Source organism: Cydia fagiglandana, chromosome 11 (genome assembly GCF_963556715.1).
Source record: "Cydia fagiglandana chromosome 11, ilCydFagi1.1, whole genome shotgun sequence".
NCBI lineage: Eukaryota > Metazoa > Arthropoda > Insecta > Lepidoptera > Tortricidae > Cydia > Cydia fagiglandana.
In genome coordinates, this window is record NC_085942.1 from 15,772,456 (window position 1) to 15,799,680 (window position 27,225).

General features: G+C 39.4%; 4 protein-coding genes across 4 annotated transcripts in view; 3 read left to right on the top strand and 1 right to left on the bottom strand.

Moving 5' to 3' along the window:
• LOC134669098 (cytochrome c oxidase subunit 6B2-like) overlaps nucleotides 1–27,225 on the top strand; it is a 308,332-nt gene that overhangs the window by 39,529 nt on the left and 241,578 nt on the right. The window lies entirely within an intron of this gene.
• LOC134669065 (actin-related protein 2/3 complex subunit 1A-B) lies at nucleotides 131–3,122 on the top strand. Its single transcript, XM_063526588.1, has 3 exons — nucleotides 131–357; nucleotides 437–518; nucleotides 2,055–3,122. The coding sequence occupies exons 2-3, from the start codon at nucleotides 446–448 to the stop codon at nucleotides 3,104–3,106; spliced, it is 1,125 nt and encodes a 374-aa protein (XP_063382658.1). The 5' UTR covers nucleotides 131–357; nucleotides 437–445; the 3' UTR covers nucleotides 3,107–3,122.
• On the bottom strand, nucleotides 3,118–11,991 carry LOC134669064 (brefeldin A-inhibited guanine nucleotide-exchange protein 1). The gene is made up of 3 exons (XM_063526587.1): nucleotides 11,610–11,991; nucleotides 6,293–11,136; nucleotides 3,118–4,241 (listed from the first exon to the last, which is right to left on the bottom strand). The coding sequence occupies exons 1-3, from the start codon at nucleotides 11,731–11,733 to the stop codon at nucleotides 4,098–4,100; spliced, it is 5,112 nt and encodes a 1,703-aa protein (XP_063382657.1). The 5' UTR covers nucleotides 11,734–11,991; the 3' UTR covers nucleotides 3,118–4,097.
• LOC134669066 (mitotic checkpoint protein BUB3) lies at nucleotides 12,424–18,241 on the top strand. Its single transcript, XM_063526589.1, has 6 exons — nucleotides 12,424–12,824; nucleotides 13,220–13,444; nucleotides 14,593–14,751; nucleotides 15,588–15,699; nucleotides 16,124–16,256; nucleotides 17,182–18,241. The coding sequence occupies exons 1-6, from the start codon at nucleotides 12,612–12,614 to the stop codon at nucleotides 17,336–17,338; spliced, it is 999 nt and encodes a 332-aa protein (XP_063382659.1). The 5' UTR covers nucleotides 12,424–12,611; the 3' UTR covers nucleotides 17,339–18,241.

Below are 27,225 nucleotides of genomic sequence, written 5' to 3' on the forward strand. Positions count from 1 at the left end.
CCGTCTCCTATCGTTTTTTTTGTCTATGCCCAAAGCTGTTTAAGACAACATGTTTGCAACATGTATAAAAAAATGTAGAGTGAAGAATCGTAGTGACGTTTTTATTTATATTTCTAACAGCTCAATTCTGTCATAATCGCCGAGTTGGGTGTTTTCGTCCGGTGATTCAGATTTTAAAATTCCTCATTATTATTGCATTTCCTGCATTATTCTGTGACTTAATTTACTTCATTTAGTTGTTGTTAGTAAATAGTTTTGAGGAAATTCGTGTTGACTGCCCAGAGTCCACGAATTTCTTATCTCTACAACACCTTTGCGGGAGTGTCGATACTTCAGTGTTTCCTGTAGAAAGTTGAGGTAAGAGATGTGAAAATAAGTCAACGCATGGATTTAAGAGTTCATAACTAAAATTATAAGGTTTAATATCAAATTTCAGGCCGCTAGAATGTCTCAGACGCTGACTTTCGGTGACTCATGCGCCCCGATAACTTGCCCTGCATGGAACAAGGATAGAACTCGTAAGTGTTCGTCGTTATGTACTCGCAGTATATTTTCTTGCCAATTGATTTAGAAAGAAGGTACCTATTTATAACACAAAAGTAAGACTACTTGGATAGGCCTGAGCTTGATAAATAATAGTTAGCTATTTTAGTTAATGCAGCATTGCACTGGTATTCCTTTTCAGCTTAGTATTCCTTTTCAGCTTATCTTGTTGTACCGAATTATTATATTGAAAAAAATTGGCCAGTATATGGTACAGCTACAAATTTATTACAGAAAAAAAAGGGCAAATTTAGGGAAAACCTAGCTCTGTTCATAAGGAAAACCACCCAGCTACAGTCATATGCTCAATATCCAACCAGGAATTTTCCTTCCTCATAGAAACGAACAGTTCAGCAACAGCAAAGGAGCCACAAGAAAAAGTTGATTCACCCATGATTATAATATGTAGGGATGTCCATAAAATATGTGGGCTTTATCACCTTTCACTAGGGTTGCCAGATCGAAAGGCGCTATTATCGGGACACAATAGAAATTTTTCGGGATTTTGGGACTTAAGCCGGGAAAAAAAACATTCAAATTACAGTAATTGTATTAAAAACAACGATATTTTACATTATTGGCTATGTAACAATTAAAACAATATGTATCTGATATTAAACCTGAAACACTCCGTTTGAAAGGAGCGGTATCTCCTAACACAAGTATTGCTATACTTAACAGGAGGTATCCACCATAAATTATTGTATAAATCCACCTAGATACCAAATAAAAAACATTGATTTTTTTTTAATTGGCACTACGTCAGCTCGCTCGGTCGACGACAGCTTGAAATTATTGTTTATAACGTGAAGCTGTTTTTCGGGACAGTTTACACTTTGTCGGGAATCGGGAATACATGCTAAAAATCGGGAGAATCCCGCCAAATCCCGACCATCTGGCAACCCTACCTTTCACATTCAATCAGCCTAATTTCTAGGAGTTGGAGCTGCAGGTTACTGTCTGGGCAGCATTCCACTATTCTCCTTTAGGCCCACTTGCACTATTCCCCTAACCCGGGGTTAACCAGTTAAACCTGGAGTTGCCATGGTTACCAGTACTATTTGACACTGGGTTAACGGTTTACCCGGTTAACTCCGTGTTAGTGGGATGGTGCAAGAGGGCCTAAATGTACTTATATTCCTGCACTGCAGAAGGACATCTTTAAGGTTATCCTTTGGTTTGTTTAATACACTCCTCAGCTCACCTCAGTGAGGACAGGACATCAAAGCCGTACCTATTGGTAGCAGTTTGTTTTAAATAGGGGTCTCCAAACTTTGTGCATTGTGGGCCACACCCACACTACAACTAAAAATAAATTTGTGAGCCAGAATTTGGTTGTTCTTGCTGAGGAAAAGACCTGGCTATCTGATCATTGTATTTTGGAGACCCTTCCTAAGGATGTCACATATTTAAAAACTAGGTAATTAAAAAAAATATACGATATACAATCCAAAAGCCAAAAAAATTTAATAAATAGTGGGATTCTTATATGCTTCCTTGTTTCTTTGCAGAAATCGCGTTCTCTCCTAACAACAATGAGGTCCATATCTACCAGAAAGATGGCAATGATTGGAAGCAAACCAACAACCTCGCCGAACATGACCTGAGGGTAATGGGCATTGACTGGGCGCCCAACACCAACCGCATAGTCACCTGCTCTGTCGATCGCAACGCGTACGTGTGGACCCAAGGCGAGGATGGCAAGTGGACCACCACTTTAGTACTTCTTCGCATCAACCGAGCTGCCACTTGCGTAAAATGGTCTCCGATGGAAAATAAGTTTGCTGTTGGATCTGGCGCCCGACTGATCTCTATTTGTTACTTTGAGAAGGAAAATAACTGGTGGGTCTCTAAGCATATCAAGAAGCCTATCCGTTCTACCGTGACTACTCTGGATTGGCATCCAAATAATATTCTGTTAGTCGCAGGCTCCGCAGATTTTAAGGTGAGGGTGTTCTCTGCTTATATCAAGGACATTGAAGACCAGCCAGGACCAAATGTTTGGGGTACTAAGCTGCCATTAGGCCAGTTGCTTGCAGAGTTCCCTAATTCTCCTTCAGGTGGTGGCTGGGTCCATAGCGTGTCTTTCTCTGCTGATGGCAACAAAGTGGCCTGGGTCGGACATGACAGCTCGATCAACGTCGCCGACGCCAATCAGAAGAAGGAAGTCATTAAACTGAAGACTGAATATCTGCCATTCTTGGGATGCAACTGGGTGACCAACAACTCCCTTGTGGTGGCAGGACACAGCTGCATTCCACTACTTTACTGCCATGATGGGAATGGATTGAAGTTCGTTGCCAAACTGGATAATACTCAGAGGAAGGAGTCCGGAGGGCTTTCAGCCATGAAGAAGTTCCAAAGTCTTGACCGGCAGGCCCGCATTGAGACTAATGACACTTTCCTGGACTCTATCCACCAGAATGCTATAACTAGCATCAATTTGTACAAGGGCACAAAGGCTAATGCCAAGAAATTCAGCACATCCGGCATGGACGGACAACTTGTTATCTGGGATTTAGATTCCCTCGAGAGGTCCATTGAGGGTTTGAAAATCCAATAAAACAACACCAGATTAATGTATAATTTTATTCATAGGAATAACTATAGTCGCGTGCGAGCTCTGAATCACTCCGTCAGAAAATATGATATAGCATGAAAAGCGTGGGAACAAACGATCACAGTCAGATCAGTCTAGCCAGAAACAAGAAAAGCAGCGGTGGATTCAGCTCCCAGACAATAAAAACTTTCAAATATACAGAATAACACAATAATTTATAGGTACAACTTCTATAATACAATTTTAATTTTCAACTGTCGACAATAAAATAATTTATATAAATTAGACGTAAGACTACTCCCTATTTATAATAGATCACTTTTAATACTACTGAAGTACCGTCAATGTCACATTAAAATTTAAGAATCAACGAAACATTATCATTTTAACATCGAAGTTAACCTACAAAAATATAAGGCCATTTTGTTTACATTCGTAAACTTCCGTCACAGATATCATAAACAGCAGAAAATATAATAAAAAATAACATACCTAAGCCAAATCTCTTGTTAAAATTTTAAGATTATTGACGCCCATTTTATTCAACATGTTTCTCCAAACTCTATTCCCTGGTCAAATTATAGTCCGACCGTAAAAAGTCTGCAGCGATTTTGATAGCCCATGCAGTGCAAGCGTCATTTTATACGTCAAACTTCTATGAAATTATGACGTATAAATAACAATTACGCTGCGTGGGCTATCAAATCCGCTGCAGACTTTTATTGGTGCGACTATAATTAATTTAAAGTTCTACAATAAATAACGAGTGAAACGAGTCACTAAAAAATCTCATCTGTTGTTTATGATATCTTACATTATCAATTCATCACGACGTTTATCGCTGGCATAATTCCTTTCCTCTCATACCCGTTCGATATAAAATTGGTATGTTAATTGAAAGTTGAAACTTCAGCTGTATCACGTCTACTCTTAAAATACCAGCGATAAACAGAACGTGTCAGCAGTTTCGTCATTCGTCGCTAGGTGTCACTAGCTACTGCGCGCGCGCCTCGGTTATGCTGAATACGGGCCCTATGCGCAGGAACACGCGGCGCAGCACGGATCGCAGCTCGGGCTTCACGTCGAAGCATGTAACCTCGCAGAGCAGGGGGTAGTAGCGAGACACGTGGGCTGCGAACTGGAATAGAAGGGAAACATAACTTTTAGCAAGGCCAGGGATTCCAATATCTTATTCCATTCACAGTCCATTAGAGCTGATTACTCGTGCCAGTGGAGCGAAACCTACAAGACAGGCATGGACGAAGCGAGAGTAAGTTGGGTAAGCATGCATAATGTCTCGACTACCATCGCACACGCAGATTTTTTACAGCAATATAGCAGCGTAGGTATTTTAAAAATGCGTCGCTGCTGCTTCTCGTGTAGGTATGGTTGCTATAGCAAACGAATCGAGTACTTCGACAGATCAGTACCTATTCATGTGACTTTTGGGAGTTATATTGATGAGTTGTATTGGGAGTTGTAGTGACAGATGTGAGAGATGGGATTAGGCGAATCAACATTTGTGAAGTTTGCGGTAGATACAATATTCACTAGCTTTTTGAGACGAATTTGTATGCGAGCGATTTTAATTGAGTACATTTTTATGTGATTTATGCTAAGAAAATAGAGTATCTAATCAGGCAAATACATTTGGATTTGGATACGGGACTGCTAGTAATGGCAGATGGCGCGTACCTACAACCAGACCAAGACCAAACAAAGTTATGTTTTGTAAACAAAAAGAAACAATGAATCCTCATTTCATCATCATCATTATCTCAGCCGAAAGACGTCCACTGCTGGACAAAGGAATCCTCATTTGTTACTATACGAGTACATATTCACTGACGCGTTGTTTTTATCGGACCGATGCGCTGCAATAAGCCACAACCACAACGCTATAATCTCTCAGGCTTATTGTTTGTAGATCAAACTGCGTCACAATTTATTATGAGTAATTTATGTTACGAAACCACCTTTGGGTTAGTAGTTGTGCGGTTGATGTCAAAGATATGTTAACGAATTTGAATCTTACTCCGTTGTAAAAGGCGAATAACGGAATATACTTTAAAGATAATTAATTCGATGGGTTTTAATCATGAAACAAAAAAAAGCGATGAAAATATCTGTAGCTAGGTATTAACATCGATTCGTGCTTAGCCGCAAGAGCTATTTTCCTTAAAGAATTATCGATTCACCAGCAATCTACTTAGTAGGGTATAACTAGTAATATTTGCTGAAGATAAGCAAATTATTACAACGCCTTATAAAATGATAGGGCTCGAAGGACCCGAAAATTTTAAACGGAGCAACAGATAATATAATATATTCTCCACAATTCTTAGCTTCGTGTGATGAAAGTAGATGTAATTATTATTATTATCTACTTTAGGCAATAATTAAAGTTATATACTGAGATCGTAGGCTACGAAGTCGCCATGCCATGAAATATCGGATAAGCCAGAGATAACCTAATTATCTATTAGTTTAGCTACACTTGCTTAGCTACGGCCAAGTTCCTTTTCGATCATAATAATCTTTTTAATAATCCCACCCAGAAGTATTTATACTATTAGCCACGTCAAATTAAGCCGAATTTGGGCAAGCTGCGGAAATAATTCGTGTAGTTTTGAAAATTGGTACAGGCATACCTTGTGGTGTCTAGATAAACATACTAAAAGTCAACAATTACAAATAAACGACGTTTTCTTAAACCGTCTATTTTTTATTACTTATTTAACTTTAACAGCCTGTAGCTCCTAAAGTATTGATCGCAGAGTAAAAATAAACATAACCAAATTTGTAGTAAATTTTATGTTAAAACTTTTGTCCTAAGTAATTATAATGCTATTCGTACAGATATTCGAGATATGAGCAAAAATATGAAAAAAAGTACCTTCAACCCCCCTCTACACCCCCAGCACACCCCCTACCCTCGAGGACTTTTAGTATGTTTATCTGGACACCACAAGGTATACCTGTACCAATTTTCAAAACTACACGAATTATTTCCGCAGATTTTTCTAATTTGCTTAGGCTATATATAATTTAAATAAACGGAAAACGGGTAATTAAAAAGCGGCCACTAATCTCACTCATTATTGGCCACTTTAGCAGAGTCTATTCTGTAATCTCTATCGCGCGAAATGTTGTAGATAGGAGCCTTATTTTATCAGGTAAAATACTCACCCTTTCATCAGGCATCTTCAGTATTCTCGTCAGTATTAGCAGCAGTATAGAGGTCCACGCGTCGCGATGTGCCTCGTGCTGTAGCGCCGCGAAGTACTCCAGCGCCTCACAGCACACCGACAACAGCAGCGCCTGCACAGGCCCCGCGTGCGCTCGTCTGGACTCGTCTCCGTGCATCTTGAACAACACCCTTAAAGCACAGGCCAAGGATTGCGTCTCCTGCTTAAGCATATTAGGTTTGACTGAACCTTTAAAGTTCGCTTTCCAGAGAACGTTGCGCTGGGCGTTGTTCGTGTTAAACGTCTTTGCAAAACGATGGCTGCAGAGCAGACATTCGACTAGTCGTAGTAAATGCGGAGTGCTTAAAAGTCTGTACATTCCTTGCTCTTCTCGCTGGCAATCTTGGCCACTGCCCGGCGCCCCACCGGTTAGTTCTGCCGCTGCTAACGCCAGCGTTTCTGCGTCTTCTTTCCGAGATGTTGCAGGATAGAAGACTATATTGTCTATGGTTTGGATCAGCTCAAGTTGGACCACGCATTTGATTAAAAGACTGTTGAATACGCGGTTGCTGGAACGCGCGTCGTCCGCTTGAGGTTTTTTAAGTATTCCGCGCGCGGGCGCCTCATCTTCATCTTCAGGTTTCCACGTTAACAGTGCTGAGGGAAGCGTGCTGTTGAAAATATCCAACATAATTTGGCAGGTATTGCTCCAAGTGGTGTCATCGAATTTTGTTCCATTGGAGATCACTAGATTTTCTAAACAGTTGGTTCCTGAGCGAGCCAGTTGCTCGTTATCTTGTTGCACACACCAGTGTAGCTGCGCGTATAGCTGCTCGAGTAACAACGACCCGAGAACGTCAAAGTATTGTGTGAACACATCTACAATAGCGTATAGTGCGTGGTTGCACGTCGTCGTCATCCACTCGTTTTTTTCCAACTGGTGTTCAGGCAGCTTCATGTTATCGAAGATTCGGAACAAAATGTTGAATAAGTCTCTCCACCAGTGTGGACGGAATGATTCCCCGTGGGTTTTGATGATTTCAAAGAGGACGGTGAGGCCTCGCGTGCGGACGTCCAGTTTACAGCGACTGACTACGCAGGAAAGGGAGAACAATAGCGGGAACCAACCGCGGAGCCAAACTCTATCTTCTTCTGGCGCTCCTTGCTCCCCTTCAAGTCCTGCGTGTTCTGCGAATAGCTGTGGAGATGCTCCAACTGCCGTTGCGCACGATCGTACAAGTCTTATGGCCTCCATGGACGTGTCAGGGAACTTAGCATTGCAAGCGAATTCTGACAGACACTTGACTGCGTCTTGAAATGAATCAATCATAGCTGAGAACTGCTTTTCATAGAGCTCAGTTATTATTTTCCCTGTAGTTTGGAATGCTAAGTCAACTATCGCTTCGTCTTGATCGCTTGCAGCTAAATGAAATACTGAAAAAATGTTCTTCCAACCTGATTTGATATTGGGAGCTTGGGAATTGACCATTTGGGCGATGCAGCGGACAACCATGTCTCTTATCGTTGGCGAATTATTCTTCTTCATAATATGCTCGAATGGCCTTAAAAAGTCTTTCTGGAATTTGAAATTGGCGAATTCTCCTTTTTCTATGAATTTCATTGATAGCTGTCTTAGCGAATCTACTGCGAAGAAGGAAATATCTTCGTTGCTACTGCAGCCTACTTTATTGAAGTGGTCGCCCAGGACTTGCCAAATACGAGACCATTGCAACCTGATTCTGCCCATGTTGTAGTAGGAGATCTCGACAATTTTCTGGAGGGAAAACATACGAGGGTTCGTCGGATGGCTCAATTCGTCTAATGACACTTGACAGAGTGCTTTAACGAAGTCAACGATGGCATCTCCGTCAAGCCTGGTAGACCCAGTAAATATTCTGTCAACTGCGACCACCACACTCTGTGAGCTTGTTTCTCCAATATGTTCTTTCACACTCGGGTCTAAAGACATAAGACCGAATTTTAGAGAATCTGGTTGAGGTTTAATACCAGAGCTGGACAAAAATTGAGGCCTCACACCTGTGCCTATGAACTGAGCTAATTCTAACTGAGAAATGCATTTGACGACGTCCAACCAACTCGATCCTAAGTAGTTTCCATCAGTGTGCGCGACTGTAATCAATGTTTTTATTGTGTCTATGTTCTTGGCTTTCATTTCTGTGATCGGTGAGTTCGCTGTCAGTAATGTGAATCGCGCTAAAGCTTGTACGTAAGCGTCTCTTTCTAAAGACATGTGGAAAATGCAAGCGATGCGAATAGCGCAGCGGATACCATCCAAACATAGGGAGGCTATTTCTGGATCGTCACAATCTTGGAGACCCACAGAAAAGGCAGCCAGGAAAGGAGTCCAGGCCATCTTGAACATTGGTCGTACGTGCTCGACATGTTTCGCAGTCGTAAACGGTGTCTGAACGTGAGAAACAGACTCCATCAAATTTTTAGCAGCTGTGGAAATTTGCTCCATCTCCATGTTCCAAATAAACTTGCGTTTCTTTTCATTTGCGATCATATGCTTGCCCGGTTTAGATGTGCTCTTCATTTTAATTTCATGGCCAGCTATTTCGTCATAAATCTGCGATAGGTATTCACGCGGCAAGTCGTTGTTGTCGCTTATACCGCTATTCAGTTTGATGTATTGTTCTTTTGTCATTTTATTCTTTACTTGCGGCGAGTGCAAATCAGTTGTTAGCATTATAATGGAAAACGCGAGGACGTAAACTGTGTCCGCGCTCATGAATAAAGTGTTGCTTGGGTTGCATTCGCAATAGCGTGATGCGAATTTTTCCATAAGCCTGTCGATTTTTTGGGCTTCACCAGGGAGTCGGAATCCTTCTAAGAAATGACGAAGAGCTGCCACAATGTCCATGTTTGAAAAATTAATGGAATCAACGTAAGCGTACATAACTTCTTTGGAATGATCGTCGTTTTCACCTAAAAATTCTCCAATGAACGTTTTATCGAGTCGTTCGTCGGTTAGCAGCCACTCTGCTATTTCTTTAGTAGAGGTTCCCAACAAATTTTGTTCTTGAAGGAAAGCGACGCCCTTTTTCGGTTTCCGATTAAACAGGTCTATGCCTGTTTCCCAAACTTCCTTCTGTTGTTTTAATACTTCGAACTGTTCAGGGGAATCTAAGGTTTCCCTGTTTCCAACATTGCTTGATCCTGTTGAGACCAAGCTAAGACTAGATCCTCCATGTGATTTGATGCTGTGATGGTCTATGTCTTCCTTTACTGGTTTTTCTCCCAGTGTTGTTTGAAGATTTGGGTTAATATAGAGCTCTTTACTCCACTCTACCATACACTTTAGTATTGAAACGAGGCACTCCAATCCTCGGATACGCATCGATTTCTCTTGGTTAGGTGTAGCTCCTAACTCTAGAGCTTGTCTCCCTTGGGCTATCTTTGAAACATCGTTGACTAGTCTTTGGAATAAGTTAGCGGCTGACAAATCACAGTCATAGTTGACGTATATATCTACAACACTCTGTGCATCGCCGCAAATCCTCGTCAGGGCTTGGATAACCATCCATTTGTGTTCGAAAGACGAACTTGATGTCTCCAAAATATTCATAAAAATCTCCTTGAAAAATACTTCAATCTGCTTCTTTAGATGCACTTTGAAATTCTGGAGTAGAGCCAAGAAGATGGCCAATGACAGTTCAAATACTTCAGGTACAGAGCTCACTCCATTTTTAGACAGAGCTACGCAAAGATATTGTTTTATAGCAGTGATAAACATTTCATTGTTTCTGAATACTGGACCAGCATTTTGAAGGATAGATAGAAGTAGGTGTAGAGAAAGGATTTTAGATCTCAGTTCATGAGATTTAGGATCAGGGGTGCCTTCAGGAAGGGGTTTCATGGACAATTTGCAAAGAGCTCTGAAAACTAGGAAGGCATCTTTTTGTAGGATGTGTGTAAATTTAGCTGTGACGGAATTATCATTTTCTGAAGCAACATCAACACTTTCTTGAGATGGTATCCTTGTCATTGAAGATTCCGTTGGTGCTTGACCATTACTTTCATGGGATACGCTGCCACTGTCTTGAGAATCTGGATTCTCATTATTTTCTGGACCATTTTGACTGATATCTTCAGCTGATTTTTTGAATGCTATTGTTACAGCATTATCAATAACTGAGTCCACAATTTGCTTAGCAATAATCTTGGCTTCTAAAACATCGTCCATACTATCAGTTGGGCCTGGTGTGATACTCTTATTTTCTTCACTGATGTGATTTGATTGGTCATCAGTTACAATATTGCCATTGGGAATTTTATGGTGTACTTCAGTAGTTTCCGTTTCTAGAGCCTGGTTTTCCATTTTAGTGAATATGACATTAAGCATTTGTGTGAGGGTCGCGCGCGCTGTAGTTTGATTAATAAGATTCTTACTTGCTAAATAAATATTATAACAGGTTCGGACGGCCAGGAGGACTGTGCCTTCATGAACCTCAACATGCTGGCTTGTGATGACAGTGAGGAGAGCTTTAATGATCTGAAGTTGAACTCCCTCATCAGTTTGAGGGCCAGTGAAGCAGCCACAGATTGTCTCCACAATGCGGTCAATTAGCAACTTTCTTGGTGTTGTTGAATCAGGAACATTCCCTGTTAGATGACCATAAGCTATTAGTTTCTGGAGACAGTCAAGAGCCGTGACCACTATCCGGGATGCTTTGCTCTGGCATGCCAGTTCAAAGGGTAAGAAGTATTTTTCAGCCGTAATGATGTTGGATGCATCATTTTTGGGCAATGGGAGAGTACCTGATGTGGGACTCTCTGTAGTCTCTGGTTGACCTCCATTTTTTAATTCTGTTTTGATTTCCTCTGTAACAAAGCAAAAACATGTGTACACTAAAACAATTATGACATATCCTGTGTATGTTGAATAATTCATACAACAGTGCAATAATGATTTAAACACACAGTTATAGAGCCATCTTAGGAGTGACATGACCTCATACACATTTAGTTGTTTACTAATTATGTTGCTACAGATTGTTTAGTGCTAAACATAAACCATTATAAACCAATTTGAATAAGTTGACACTTAATGAGCATCACATATTGAAGTGGTTCGAACATAAGTAGTAGAAGTGGACAGATTATATTCCAATGACTTTGATAAGGCAAGCAGGTACCTCCCACCACTTTCACTCCCAAGGTCGTAATACATTTACTAAATTAATTAGACCATTAAAATTCCTCAAGTGAATATATTGTGCTAACCTAATTAGCGCAAATAAAATGTCTATACAATAATCCGATACGGGTTCGACAAGTGACAATTCGACACTTACCTAAAGCCACTTCACAGGACTTCTTTAGCTGGCTGTGATAGGACCTCTTTATGTCCTTATCGGCTAATATTTTCTCTAAAGCTCGTACTATAAACATTTCTTTAGTTTTCAGGTTGGTTTGCATCGTTATTTTATTAGGAAGTCACTCCATTCATTCCCACTGGAATCGACTTTGATGTACGGTGATACTGTTGATATTTACATAACTCTAAACAGGCACTATTGTATCGTGTTGGTAGATTTATTCACTCGAGTTAGAGTAGCACAAATGTAACATCACAAAACTTTATGCAACAAACGATTTACTTAAAATCATTTCGAGACGGAATCTACGATTCCACAGTACGATTCACACCTCATCACAAACATGTCAAGTCAATAAAGTTGCGTTCAAGCTATTAAGTGTTTATCGATATTTAATTACTGTTGTTAACTTACGTACTACTGTTGAAAATAATTTATAAACAGAAGTTTTAATCATTGTAACTAATATATTATTATTGAAGTTGTTTTAGTAAACTTGTTTTAGGTGGATTTAGGTAATTTGAACATTAAATATAATATACTGATGTGAACGCATCGTTATAAGTACGTCGTAGTTAGCGTTTTGTTTTACATACAATTGTGTATAAATAGATAAATACATTGTATTTTTACAACAAGATACTAACAGGATCAATGTAAATATAAATAATACTTCGTAAATAAAGTATCTTTATACTTAACTATGTAATTTTTAAACCTCAGCAAAATATTAAAATAATTGAACAGCATGAATTATAACAAGCGAAGCGACATAACAAAACGAAACAAAACGAAAACGTCACTTCGTCGCTAAACCGAACCAAGCTCCGCGATTTCGTTGATTTCTTTATTGTTTTAGCTTTGCAGCACCGGCATTGGCATTTTATCGCTTATAATAAGTAACATCGACCTTTTCAACAGAACGGACAATTTTATTAACCAAAGTTACTAGACAAACCTTACAAAATTGCTTCCACAATGACAGTGACGCGGGTCGCGGAATCCCGCACCGAATTTAAACTGAAAAGTCTGCCCGAAGACGTGATATCGAGTGTTAAATTTGCTCCTAAGTCCAACCAATTTCTTCTGGTATCATCTTGGGACTGCTCCGTGAGGCTGTACGATGTGAGCGGGAATGTGGAGCGGCATAAATACAACCATGAGCTTCCCGTGCTGGATGTCTGCTTTAGGGTGAGAAAGATCTGTTATTTCTCCACTATCTTGTACATACTACATATTGTTTGGAGAACATTACATGTTTTTATCTATGATAACATTGGAACTATATTGGAACACTTCATTTTCTGAAATTATAACCTAAATGCTGCTGTAAAGTAGGTCGTGGTATTTTTTTGCAACATGAATTTGTGTAAAATTTTAGAGACTACGTTTTGTAAACGTCTTGAATGAAATGAAAGTATAGTTGGTTATTAACAGTTTTAATAAATTTGATAAGTGTTTTTAGATATAAACAACGTAGGATGCTAGTTTATATGACATTTGTATTGTTATTGATAAGTAAAAGTACATATATGATATATGTAAAAAATATGTTATTTATTGTATATGTAAACATTTGTTTTCAGGATGCTGTCCATTCATACAGTGGAGGGCTTGATCAGACACTCAAGATGTATGACCTCAATGCAGGCTCGGAAACAAGCCTCGGTGAGCACAAGGGCGCTATCCGCTGTGTGGAGTATGCAAATGAAGTCAATGCTGTCTTGACGGGGAGTTGGGACGGCACTGTTAAAATGTGGGACAGCAGAGTACCAAATTGTGTTGGAACATATAATCAGGGAAATGAGAGGGTAATGAAAGATTTATTTGTATATTATTCTTAACCCCTGGAACGCCGAACCGACAAACGTACTTGTACCCGTCAGATGCCTAGTGCCGGATCCGTCCCATCCCCCTCAACTGCCGGAGGGTCTTCAATTTTTGTACCCGTCAACTGCCGCGATCAAAAAAAAGTGATATTGTGCAAATGATATAAAACTCTATTTGTAAGTGTTTAGATCTCAAAATTGTAAAAATATAATACAATAAATTTGGTGACTGATAAGGCACAAGGCAGTTGAGACACTTTGTACAGATCTGGGACTAGGCAGTTGACGGGTACAAAAATTGAAGACCCTCCGGCAGTGGACAGGACTGGTACGGATATGGCACTAGGCGTCCCAAGGGTTAATCTTCCTTATGATGTTAATGTGTAAATTTTTTTAATTTGGACTCTAATATATAGAAGGCTAAAACTGTACAAAAAATTGTTGAATAGAATAGAATAGAAACTCATGTGATCAAGTAGGATTTTACAATCTCTTTTGCAAAAAACATTCAAGAAAACAGGCAAGTTCTCTGTGGAAATTATAAGAGTTGACAATTTAGGTACATTTTACTAATGCTTTAATTATACAGTTTTTAACAAATCTACACATATATTTATTTAAATCAGGTCCACTCTACAGGAAAGTTGACCATTGAATTGGCAATGAGATACTTAACCATTGAATTGGCAATGAGATACAGTAGGCATCATCATCATTCTCTTGCCCTTGTACCATTCACTAGGGGTCAGCGCAGCATGTCTTTCTCTTCCATACCTCTCTGTCGCCCGTCATCTCATCAATCACCTGCAATTGTTTCATATCATCTCTCACACAGTCCATCCACCTTTTCCTCGGTTTTCTTTTCCTAGTACCCCCCTCCACATTCGTTTGTACTAAGTGTAATAACTTTCTCGTCACATGACTTTCATCCCTCCGCATCACATGCCCATACACGCTAGGCCATTTGCCATATTAAAATTTGATTTTATTTGCGACAGTAGCCATATTAAGGTATTAAAGGTTGTGAAAGGTCATCTACTTGTATTTTTTCTGAAACAGAATCATTAGCACTAAGCTGTAAAATCTTCAACATACTTAATTAGTAGCTAAACTTCTTAATAAACTTTCAGGTATACACCATGAGCATAGTTGGCGAGAAGTTTGTAGTGGGCACGTCCGGCCGCAAGATCTTCGTCTGGGATGTCCGCAACATGGGGCACGTGAACCAGCGGCGTGAATCCTCACTCAAGTACCAGACAAGGTGCATCCGAGTGTTCCCTAACAAACAGGTATGATATTAAAAAATGTTATATGGTAGCGCTTCCAATATGGCCTGATGAAACCCTTTCATTGTCATCTATTTCACAGGAAGAAAGCACAAACTCTGGCTTTACAACTTCTAAATGCCTTTTTCCCTGATTCAACCCTTTAATCGTCATAAACGTCAACTCATGAGCGCGGCTACAGCTCAATATTAATCTTCGTGCATTCCGACAAGGTTCACGATGCCGCGTCGCACACGATAAGAGGGAGGTTTAAAGTGTTAAAGAAATAATTGATGATTCGATTAATCAAATCAAGTTGTCAACTCTGATTTTATTTTAAGTATTTGTGTGGGTAGTTTGCCATGAAAAATTTATGAATTGATTCAATATCTAGACAAGTTTCCCTTCTGGGTTGAACAATCAAAAAGCAGTTGTTTGCAAAACACAGATGAGAAGTAATTTTTTAGGGTTCCGTACCCAAAGGGTAAAACGGGACCCTATTACTAAGACTTCGCTGTCCGTCCGTCCGTCCGTCCGTCCCTCTGTCACCAGGCTGTATCTCACGAACCGTGATAGCTATACAGTTGAAATTTTCACAGATGATGTATTTCTGTTGCCGCTATAACAACAAATACTAAAAACAGAATAAAATAAAGATTTAAATGGGGCTCCCATACAACAAACGTGATTTTTGACCAAAGTTAAGCAACGTCGGGAGTGGTCAGTACTTGGATGGGTGACCGTTTTTTTTTTTTGCTTTTTTTGTTTTTTTTTTTTGCATTATGGTACGGAACCCTTCGTGCGCGAGTCCGACTCGCACTTGCCCGGTTTTTTGTTATATCAACTATCCATATTTCCAGGGATACGTGCTGAGCTCTATCGAGGGTCGCGTGGCGGTGGAATATCTGGACAGCAATCCAGAGGTCCAGAAGAAGAAATACGCCTTCAAGTGTCACCGGATCAAGGACGGAGGTGGGTATAGAGTTTGCACCCTGGACAGAACAACATTTTTGTACATGTACACTTACTGTAAAAGCCATTCTAAATTTAGATTTATAATAACCTCAATAAACCCAGAGAGACACTCTCTGGGTTGGACGGTCAGATGGTCAGATTTCATAAAAACTAGTGCCTACGTCAATTCTTGGGATTAGTTGTCAAGCGAACCCCAGGCTCCCATGACAGTGGCCTGTGGTTTGCCTGTGTGTGCGATATTATTTATTCATCATACATTCCAATCACCTCTTCTGTTACGGAACACATCTTACTATGCTCAAACGAATTTGAATCGTATGTACATTCCATAAGTTGATTTATATTTTAAAAGCAATGCATCACGCGCTCTCGTCTGCTGGTGACCGTTGATGCTGCCATTGAAAGAAAGTTACTGTTCCAGGTTTAGAAAAGATTTACCCGGTGAACGCCATCAGTTTCCACTCCGTGTACAACACATTCGCGACGGGCGGCTCTGACGGCTATGTCAACATCTGGGACGGCTTCAACAAGAAGAGGCTCTGTCAATTCCACAGGTTAGTTAAAAGACTAGCTGAGCTGCGTGCAGTTCAACTGGGAAACCAGTAACTAATCATGGTGATGTTTTATGAAGTCGAAATACTACTAAATTCCATACAAGAAAATGAAATTATAAATTATCTTCGAATTGTACAAGGTCGTGAAATGTCATGTATTTTAAGGCTTAACACATTTACTAAGTAGTTCCAAATTTAACTTCTTGTCGCATTACACCTAAACCTTCTTCTTCCTCGGTCCCTCATTGGTGAGGATCGCGACCATGTATGCTACGTCTCCACAGTGTGCGATCATAAGCCATATGGGTCACGCACTGCATGTTGCCGCCAACCACTCTCTTCACAACATCAGACCATCTCGTGGGTGCTTTTCCTCGCGCTCGCTTGCCCTCTATTTGGCCCAAGATAATTTGCCTTTCTAGGTCGTACACCTAAACCTACTTATCGCTTACATCGCTTCGCTCGTAGTCTTATTTAACATGTGAAATTGCAATAGTTCTTTATTTGTACCGAGTTGGCTTCGCTATGCTATGATCGCAAAATAGCCTAAACTCCTGGCCTTACTCGCTGCTGCACTGATCCAAATGTGTTGCGAATCGCAAAATTTCTAACGCTTCGCTTGCTTTGCTCGACGTCGTTTGCTATAGACATGCCTGAGGGAGTCTCCTGAGCGTCGGCGTCTAGTCAAGTTTACCTGGCTGCTGCTCGACGCATCGTTAGCGCAACTGCGCAACGACACTATCATAGCGCTGGCTAAACTTCGACACTCAAAAGACACTGATGCGGGGAGTCTCTAACCTACTTCACTATACACTGGCACAGCAACCTTTTCAGTAAAAAGAGGCGGCAAATTTCAAGACCTCCCACAGAAAATTTCAATTTTGACAGATTGGTGTTTTTATATATTTACTAAATGAACTTCCAGGTACAACACCGCGGTATCTTCCCTCTCGTTCTCGGCGGACGGGTCGGCGCTGGCCATTGCGTGCTCGCAGCTCGACGAGTCGCAGCAGGAGGACCCCAAGCCCGAGGACACCATCTACATCCGATACGTCACCGACCAGGAGACCAAGCCCAAATGAGCACCGCTTAGTTCAAGCCCGACAGTCTGCGACTAGTTTACGACTTAACATTGCATGTTCGTGACTGTATTGATTTAAACACTCTAAGGGCCACTTTCACCATCCCACTAAACCGGGGTTAATCGGTTAAACCTGGAGTTACCATGGTTACCAGTACAATTTGACTTTGGGTTACGGTGTAACCGGTTAACTCCGGCACAATAAATAATAGTACTAGGTACAGAAGACTCACTCTCTAAGAAAACGCGTCTGTTACGATCAGCACAGATATGGCCGCTAGGTGGCGACAGCGCCACGCGCGGCTTATGGCCTTCCCCAAAATTGGTGTGGAACGGATGTACTATTAGCTACCTGTAGCAAAGCGTCGAAATCGCGGAGTGAGCCATGCCTCACCCCGGGTCAGTGAGATGGTGCAAGAGGGCCTAAGGGTGGTATTCCACGTGTCCAATTTCTTTATCCAATGTCATTGCGTCTCACTCTCTCACTAAGCAAAATGTAAGACGCAAAACACATTGGACAGGTGGAATACCGCCCTAAGCAACATGCTACAATATAGACTATCTGGATCTGGTTGTAATACTATTAAAGTTCGTTAACTTAATTCATCTTTTCAGTTCTCTGTTTGAATGAGGCGGTTATTCACAATTTCTTTTTTAAGCGCTTATGACGTTATTCATTTGTCTTTATCTGACATTTTGACTTATGTATTTGTAAGAAAGGGATAAAACATAATTTACCTAAATCAGGCCCGTAAAGTTTTATGAATAATAACATCCTGGAAGTAAGGAATTAGGAAGGAATGAATATGATGACAAGAGATTTTGTTTTATCTTATCTTACTGTCGGGCAGTAGAGAATGTATAAGTTTACTATAAGTGACGAATAAACTTAAGTTTCATAATTGCCTATTGTTTTCGTTTGTATAAACCACATTACCCGAAAAATCTAGGTACCTAAAATGAAAGCCTAAATATCAATTAATGGGCTATTTGATTGATTAAAAGTAAAACAATAAAGGCATATACACACTGGATGCGTGTACGCAGACGTGCACGTGCGCATTGTAATATCCTACAGATCTTTATACTTCTCTTCATCTCTTTCTTTATGTTTATTTTTTCTTCTTCTTTCTTTATCTTTAGACTTGCGTGACGTGTGGCTGCGTGCTCTGTTCCAACATTTTAGCGTACTCGCACGTGCATGTTGCACACTCAGCCGATGTGCTCTGGCCTGTAATAACTATGATTCCCGTTTATTTTATTCACATTCATTTCATGGACACCCTACTGGATCACGTGATTTAATGATGATATTAATGGTGTCGGTAGGATTGGAGGTCTAGGGGGGAGGCCTTTGCCCAGCAGTGGGACACCTTATAGGCTTTATATAAATAAAACCGGGCAAGTGCGAGTCGGACTCGCGCACGAAGGGTTCCGTACCATAATGCAAAAAAAAACAAAAAAGCAAAAAAAAAAACGGTCACCCATCCAAGTACTGACGCCCGACGCTGCTTAACTTTTGTCAAAAATCACGTTTGTTGTATGGGAGCCCCATTTAAATCTTTATTTTATTCTGTTTTTAGTATTTGTTGTTATAGCGGCAACAGAAATACATCATCTGTGAAAATTTCAACTGTCTAGCTATCACGGTTCGTGAGATACAGCCTGGTGACAGACGGACGGACGGACGGACGGACAGCGAAGTCTTAGTAATAGGGTCCCGTTTTACCCTTTGGGTACGGAACCCTAAAAATAAAAAAAATAATGGCAAAAGTTCAGTCAGCAACTTCCGAAGAGATTATTAATTGTATAGCAAAAATTTTCATCTATTTCACGGTGAGAGGGACACATGAGGTAAATTCAGGAGAAATTTTGAAACTTACCGGTTTAAAAAAACTTGATCGTACAAATAACGAATTTATTTAATTTGCTGTTTTTTTTCTTGATTATCCATTCAATATATCATACAAAATTATATTTTAAAACTGCAATAAATGTCGTATACTAAGAAAAAGTGACCCAGGCCGCCAGTGCCCCAGGCTGGAATCGAACCAGCTTCCTCTGCTATCGCGGCAGGTGCCTGTGCCAAAAAAGAAATTAAAATATATTCTGAAAATAATTTATTTTGTTCTAATACTTCTAAAAGTATCATATTTAAAGTAGGTTAAAACATCTACATCATTTATTAATTAAACTTTTGGACGCCAATCACCGATATATCCGCACCGCAGGTCCAACGCCAAAGACCGATTAATCGGTTACCGACCGCAGAGCAATATAGACCTACGTGCATATAGATAAAGTTCAATTTCAGTTTTGACAGTTCGGTGACGTGGCGTCCGAGTGGCAGCAATTCTGTTTGACTTGGAGTCGAAAAGGTTAAATTAAAACAATATGCGCCTACAGAGCGGCACATATTAATGCTGCACATATCGATAATCGTGCTAAGCGCCTGATTAATATGTAACAGCAAACACATCACAGGCCATGCGCCGTTAGAAAAACTCAAAGGTGGTTACATTTCAATTTAATTTTATACACCACTATGCCTATAGCTTCTGCCTGTGACTTTGTTTGCTAGGGATGATGATGACATGAATGATTGATAAAAACTATCCTGTGTTATCCTGTGTTGGACCCGGGTATTTCCTTAAACTACGTCCAAGACCACCGCTGGACGGGCAGCAGCGTCCCTCAAATTCGGTGTAATCGACTGCGATCGCCAACCCGCCAGGCAAGCGTGGCGATTATGGTATTCACTCCCCATCAAGGGGGAGGCTTATGTTCAGCAGTGGACGTCATATGGCTGAAATGATGATGATGACGATCCTGTGTTTCCTCGGGCGTCAAACTAACTCCATACCAAATTTTCATCTAAACAGACAGACTGAGTTACTTTCGCATTTATACATTTTATACTTATATATATATCACGTATATATTATATTCAAGTACGAACAAGAAACTCAACAAGGGAGCGAGATTTATACGAGAATTCATTTGGGAATCGAGCTCAAGGGTTCGAATCTATCTAAGCAGCGTCCCAAATGTCCGGGACACTTGTATTGTCACGTGTACTGGGACAAACAGTTAAATATAAAGGCAAATTTATTTTTAGACAAATCAAATAACTTAAAAAACCGGGCAAGTGCGAGTCGGACTCGCGTTTCCAGGGTTCCGTATATAAGTCCGACTCACGCTTGACTGCACATTTCTAATAGGTTTTCCTGTCATCTCTATGTAAAGAACTATTTTGTGTATTTTTTTCAAAATTTTAGACCCAATAGTTTCAGAGATAAAGAGGTAATTTTTTGGCTATTTTCTTAAATAACTTCGAAACTATGTATGTATTTTAAATTTATACAAAAAACATGTCCATGTTTGGGTCACTAATTTACATATGTGTACCAAATTTCAACTTAATTGGTCCAGTAGTTTCCGAGAAAATAGGCTGTGACAGACGGACAGACAGACAGACGCACGAGTGATCCTATATAAGGGTTCCGTTTTTTCCTTTTGAGGTACGGCACCATAAAAATGAAATAAAACTATTGAAACGGATTATATATTATGAGTAACTGTCGCGGTAACCGAAGACAACTTAAAAATGATCATTTTTTTTGTACCTGTACCTACTATTGAACGTAGAAAGTAATCTTTTAAATAAACTCCGTATTTTGTCTTTGACATCGGCTGTCTGTTAATTAGCAAGTGTTAGCAAAAACCTCAAGAATCCAACATCTACCTATTATTTTTTAACGGTACGGTAAATAGTTAACACATTAGAAATTAGAAACGTGCGTCCACTTATGATAGCTAAACACACCATCAAACAACGTATCACTTCCTCAATTACCACCGACCAGAACGGATTCTCGCAAACACACCTCTATGGGCTTTGCATACAACTTCAAAGCTTTAGGTGGTCGCAAACACCTCAACTCTTTTGTTTGAGTGCCAATTTACTTAGTTCCAAACGCGCAAATTTAATCAAGAAACAAACAATTACAATTTTGACTTTAAGCATATTTGAATAAGGATTAAATTGGTGTGTGTGGAATTGAGCAGATAGGCAAGCGCTCTTAAATTTTAATTGCAAAATCCCTGCTTCCCTTGTGTGCTCGCGAATGTGTTAATTTAGCGTTGGAGTTGGTTCGCCTTTATCTATAGGGTGTAAAACACGTTGTGAATTCCTTTCCGATTTTACGCGTGCAAAAAGGTTACCTGCCTACTCACACCCACATTTATATAAGTAGGTACGTAAGTGTTATACAAATAGATGCAGTAGACAAAGAGTAATATGTAAGTATAAGGTAACTTAAGAGTTTTTGGTAGATCTCTTAGACAATCTGGTGCTATGAGCTTTATGGGCTCGGAGTCGGGCATTTGATGAGATAAGTAAAGCTCTTTAACTTGTCTTGATGGGAGCACTCAGATATTTCCATAGAACTTTCCTCCATTATGTAAGCCTGAACATCGTGATTGTCTTGCGTCTTCTTGGATCATTCACTTCTTTAAAAGACCTTTCAGCGAAGCCCACTTTGGAGAATTTATTTATTACGAAAGATCCGATGCGATCCGATGCATCTTAGACCGCAAGCAAATACAGATGGTCAAGCAAATCTTGTCAGTAGAAAAAGGCGCGAAATTCATAATTTTCTATGAGACGATATCCCTTCGCGCCTGCATTTTTCAAATTTGCCGCCTTTTTCTACTGACAAGATCTTGACCAACTATAGATTGCAAACTTGAGAGCGATGCGCGATTCTCAGTCTGTCACACTATAGAGGTTTGCGCTCTGGCCGCAAAGGTTCGCCGGTACCGGCAGCAGCAGCTTAAGATGTGAGTAATCTAAAATTATCTGAACACGCTTTAAGAGTAATATAGATAATTTTGGACACCTGTCCCGGCTGACCCGGTTAGCCACTTCTAGAAATTTAAAATCTTTCATATCAACCTTTTTGCAGAAACCTACGTACCTATATACTTACCTGGCTTTATTATGCCACATGTTGTCAAAAAGACAACAAACTAATGTCTGTTAATGTCAAGTTAAAAACGCTGCGTGTGAACTGTGAACATAATATTAATACCTAATGAATGTTTTCAAAAATGGTTACTTTATTGAATTGGTTTAAAAACTTACAATTTGTGAATACAAATGGGGCCAATATTTTATTTGTAGGTTTTTTACTTTTTAGGTACTTTTAGTTAATTAGTTTAATTCTTTTTTTTTGTCTATATTATTTTGCTTATGATGAATCACAACGTGTTGTTGTGTACCTATTTGTTTGTTTCCCGTCTCTTGCTTTGTTTAGTTTTGTGTTTATACGTTTAGTGCATATACCTTAACGTTCAAGAATATTAGTGGACTGCGGAATCCAGAATGAAAGGCTTACCAACCTCGAGGTATGTATCCTCCTTTATTTCATACACATTCCATGCCACATGAAATCATCTATCCACACCTACACGCAAGTCCACAATCGCGATTGTGGCTATCGGTTCCCACATCGCTTCCCAGGTCAGAGGTCCCGTTTATGGGTCGCTATTATTAGTAGTGCGTGTGTGCACTTTTCAGCTTATTGCAGCCTTTAGTAACACGGTGTCTTTAGTATGAGAGCTTATCTATGGGATGTTTATATGATACCTATTAGCAGGTATATACCCACTTCTCTGAAACATGGAGATAGATTGTTCGGTCATGGTCTAAATTTCTGATAAGAAACGCGGGTGCATGTATACTTCGTTTTTTTTAGCATTAGAAATTAGGTAAATAATCTTGATGTGTCTCTTAATTGACAAACACATTTTAAAAATAAGTTACGGCAAATATGTAACAATTATGAATCTAATACGATCATTTATATTCTTTTGCTTTCACAAGTAATAGTTTTTGATTTTTAAAAAGCGTTTTTCAATTAAAAGACATGTCAAGATCGCTTACCTTCTTGCAAGTTCTTTCTAATGCTAAAAAAAACGAACTATAGGAGTACGTTAAATACCCGAGAAAACTGGACGAGAAATATCTATTTGAGAATATTTTAATGATTTCAGATATAGTTCATTTGCAATTTTTTGTCTCCAAAATCGTTGCTCCGCATTAGGTATTTACCTATGTATATTGAGTAAGTAATTATACACTTCTTACCTTAATCTATAAATCTATAGACATTGTTACGTACGTCGCGCTGGATAATCCTTTAGTCCGTAGCGGTAACATACTTTCCATCATAATTAAAACAAAAACGCATCTCTACTACAAGAATTACGGTTCGTAATCGAATGACTACAAAGGAATGTCAAATGGTTAAAGGGTTAAGTCCTTTATTATGGCTCGGGTTTTTGTGTTGTTCTAGGTCTTAAATATTCTAATTGACATCAATTTCACAAAGATAAACGATTTGCTTATTATTACCTACCTATAAATGTCTGACATAGGCTGCAAGCTTTCAATCCCTCTATTAATTTTTGTATTCAGGTCCATCGTAAACTATCACAATTTTAAATCTCAGTAATACTAACCTGACTCCTTAGATCGATGATAAGGGTTCAAAGCAGATCATTTAGTCACGCCCTGGCGGAGGTCAAGCGACGCCATTTCGCGGTGCGCGTCAAAATGGCGACGACAAGATGGAGTCGTTAAATAAAGCTTCGGGCTAACGAGGGTTAACTGTAACCAACCTTGTTTATAATATTAGTGAAATCTTTAGCCTAATTTGAACAGTTTGAGGTTAGTCCAGAGGTCGTGGGTCTACGTAGCTAGAATAAAGCTAAGGAACAGTTTACCACGCAGTGTATAGCAACTGTTAATAATAATACATATGAACAGTAGGTAGTAGGTATACGCAGGCGTGGCTCACTCCGCGATTTCGTCGCTTTGCTACGGGTAGCTACATCCGTTCCACCCCAATTTTGGGGAAAGCCCAATTCTGTGGGATACGTTAGTTTGCTGGTTTAACCACAGAATAAAATATAATAGTATGTACTAGGTACAGAAGACTAACTCTCTAACAAAACGCGTCTGTTACGATCAGCCGCATATGGCCGCTGGGTGGCTTTCCCCAAAATTGGGGTGGAATGTACTATTATCTACCTGTAGCAAAGCGACGAAATCGCGTACCTAGTGAGCCACGTCTGGTTTAACTGCAAAGCTCTTGATTGGTTTAATTTAATTGCATTGTGGGGTGAGATAATCTTTTATGAAAAACATGCCGTAGGTATTACTTAAAATTATCCATTTTATATAAATAATGTCTGTCTACCTTGAATTTCTGGGACTCTCGAAGAACCACATGTAAACTAAGTAAGTTGAGGTTTGTCAAATCCTGACCTGATCAACTCACTTACGTTCGGAAGGCAAGACTTCAGGGAAAACCCAGATCTCTAGTGCAAGGTTTTTATCATGCTCTTCATATTGAAGTACCCGCCTACAGACTCATTGCTCAATTAAAACTGTTCCACGCTTCTCATTGTTGAGGTAGGCCCCGGGGCCTGCGCCCACGCATTCCTTATAAAACGACGTAATTTACACTCAAATCCATCGCACTTACGCCTCTTTAGATCTACGGTTTCATGTAGCAGATTTCGACTGCCTGTATACAAAAAGATATATGCCGATTAAATGTCGAATGGCAAAGTAAACTTTGTTTTTCATGTCAAAAGGTTGAATTTTAAGTATAAGCGTGATACGATAAGAGCTTGGTGAAGTAATAGCTCGCAGATTCGACAATTTGTATCCAGAATGACACATAACATTTCAACGTGGCGTGGTAATGTAAACTTTATTATTTATTGCCTAAGGTTGTTTTTTGATTAACGTTGGAGGCTAAGAGCTTGGGGGACTAAGCCGTGGATTTCTTCATTAAATCTGAATGATTAGTAATTAAATCGCGGTTTGTTCGAGTGCCCTCCAGAACAAGTGTGTGGGCGTTGTTTTCTCTTTACTTTTGTGCAATATTGCCTTGAGTCAATGAGATAGGTTTCCGAGTATAAAACTGATTCAATCCTGTTGAGTACAAAGGAATATTCTTATAGCTAGGATATTGTAGATATAGGGTAATACCATCATCCCCTTCAATTAGCAAACCAGAAGAAGGGTAGTATTTTCGTTAACAGCCTGTATCGTTGGAATATTTCGAATATGCATGGGTGATAAAGAAGTAAATACCTAACGAAATTTTGATTTTACTACTTTGCGGCAAGCGCTCAGATGGGAAACAAGGGGAAGGTACAATTACATACGACCTTAGTTATAAAAAATACGGCTAAGTATGAACCTCAAATGGTAATATTTGTATGTTAGTTTAGATTAAGGTATTAGTTTCGAACTGTACATAAAAAGCTCAAACTCTACCGTTGAATATAAAATATATTTCTGACATCAATTTAATTAAGATATTATAACGGTATATTATACGACACCTGTCTATCAAGTAACTGAACACAGTAAAACTAAACAGCAATGTAACTTACTACATTTGTAAAAAATGCTCGCATTTGTTTGGTAGGTAACCTAATAGCCGTCGCTGCGCAGTTCAAATTATTTATATCTACAGAAAAGTATGAATACCTACGCCTACTACGTAGTCATACTTTTCAGAATATAGAGGGCTAAATTTTATATCTAGTGCAAATAAACACATTTATATTATTGTGTATTAAACACCTACATAGAAAAAAAACAATTACATAATCACGTAAGTGGACTACCCTTTAAAAAATGAAAGGAAACGTTTATTTGTTCAGATTGTTCGTTTTAGTATCAATATACTGTCTTATTTCAACTACTTGTGGAATAAATCTCGTCTTAGCCGCGCCCTAACCTGCGAAAATTTTACCGTATTCGAAATATTCGAATACCACAGGAATATGCATATAGCTCAAGCAAAAACGGGCCTTTTGCCAAAGTATTAAGAGCTTTGAGGCACGTGTATTATATTATTAGATATGAAAGAGAACAAAGCTTGATTGAAGAAGGATGTAAACTTTAGGTTGAGCTTGCTAAAATACCAATGAAATTGTCAATGCTGCAGAATTATAATCGTACCTAATCTATGTCATTATAATCCTAAGCCAAAAGACGTCTTGAGCTTGACGATACGATACGAGTCTCCTGGGAAATTTTACAAGAAATAAAGGAAATTACTATTTTGGGAAGATAGCCAATGTCAATGCCAATGTGTGTGTGTAGTTGTCGAGATGTTACCATGCTATTTACCTACGCTATGTCGAAACTTTTCACATGAATAGGCATGAGAATTTCAGGAAATATCGAGAAATGTCGTCCATGTCAGGAGCAATTTAACTTAAGAATAATACCTACCTACACATATTAAACTTATCTACATATTCCTCATCCGAATGACTTACTTATTTGAGGGACACTTGAAACTAAATATTATTATTATCTTTAAACATTTTGTAATAACGAACGACATCTTTAAATACCATACTAACTGCCGTATTCGAACTTCAAGATATTCACAAGAGACGACACACCGTACTAGATCCATCTAGATACGTTATAGTTTAGATATCAACGAGTTTTCTTTTGCAGCGCAATTCGGGCAATCAATGTCACTTTTACGTTAGATAGAGTAAGATATCTATTAGATGTGAATTGGATCTCTAAGTCATATCCTGTGGAAATCGTTCAAGAGTATCTCCAAAATCGCGCAAATGTCAAATTTGACAGGTTAGATCTTAAACATATCGTTATCGTATCTTGGTGATGTCTAAAAGATATCTAATAGATGTCTATTTCAAAATCCGAATCGGGCCCTAAGTATTTTCACGTATGTCCGGTAACACACGCCAGACAGCCATCAATAAATCTGTTTACAACCTTTCTTTATCATTTCTGTATCAATGGATTCCGGCGTTACG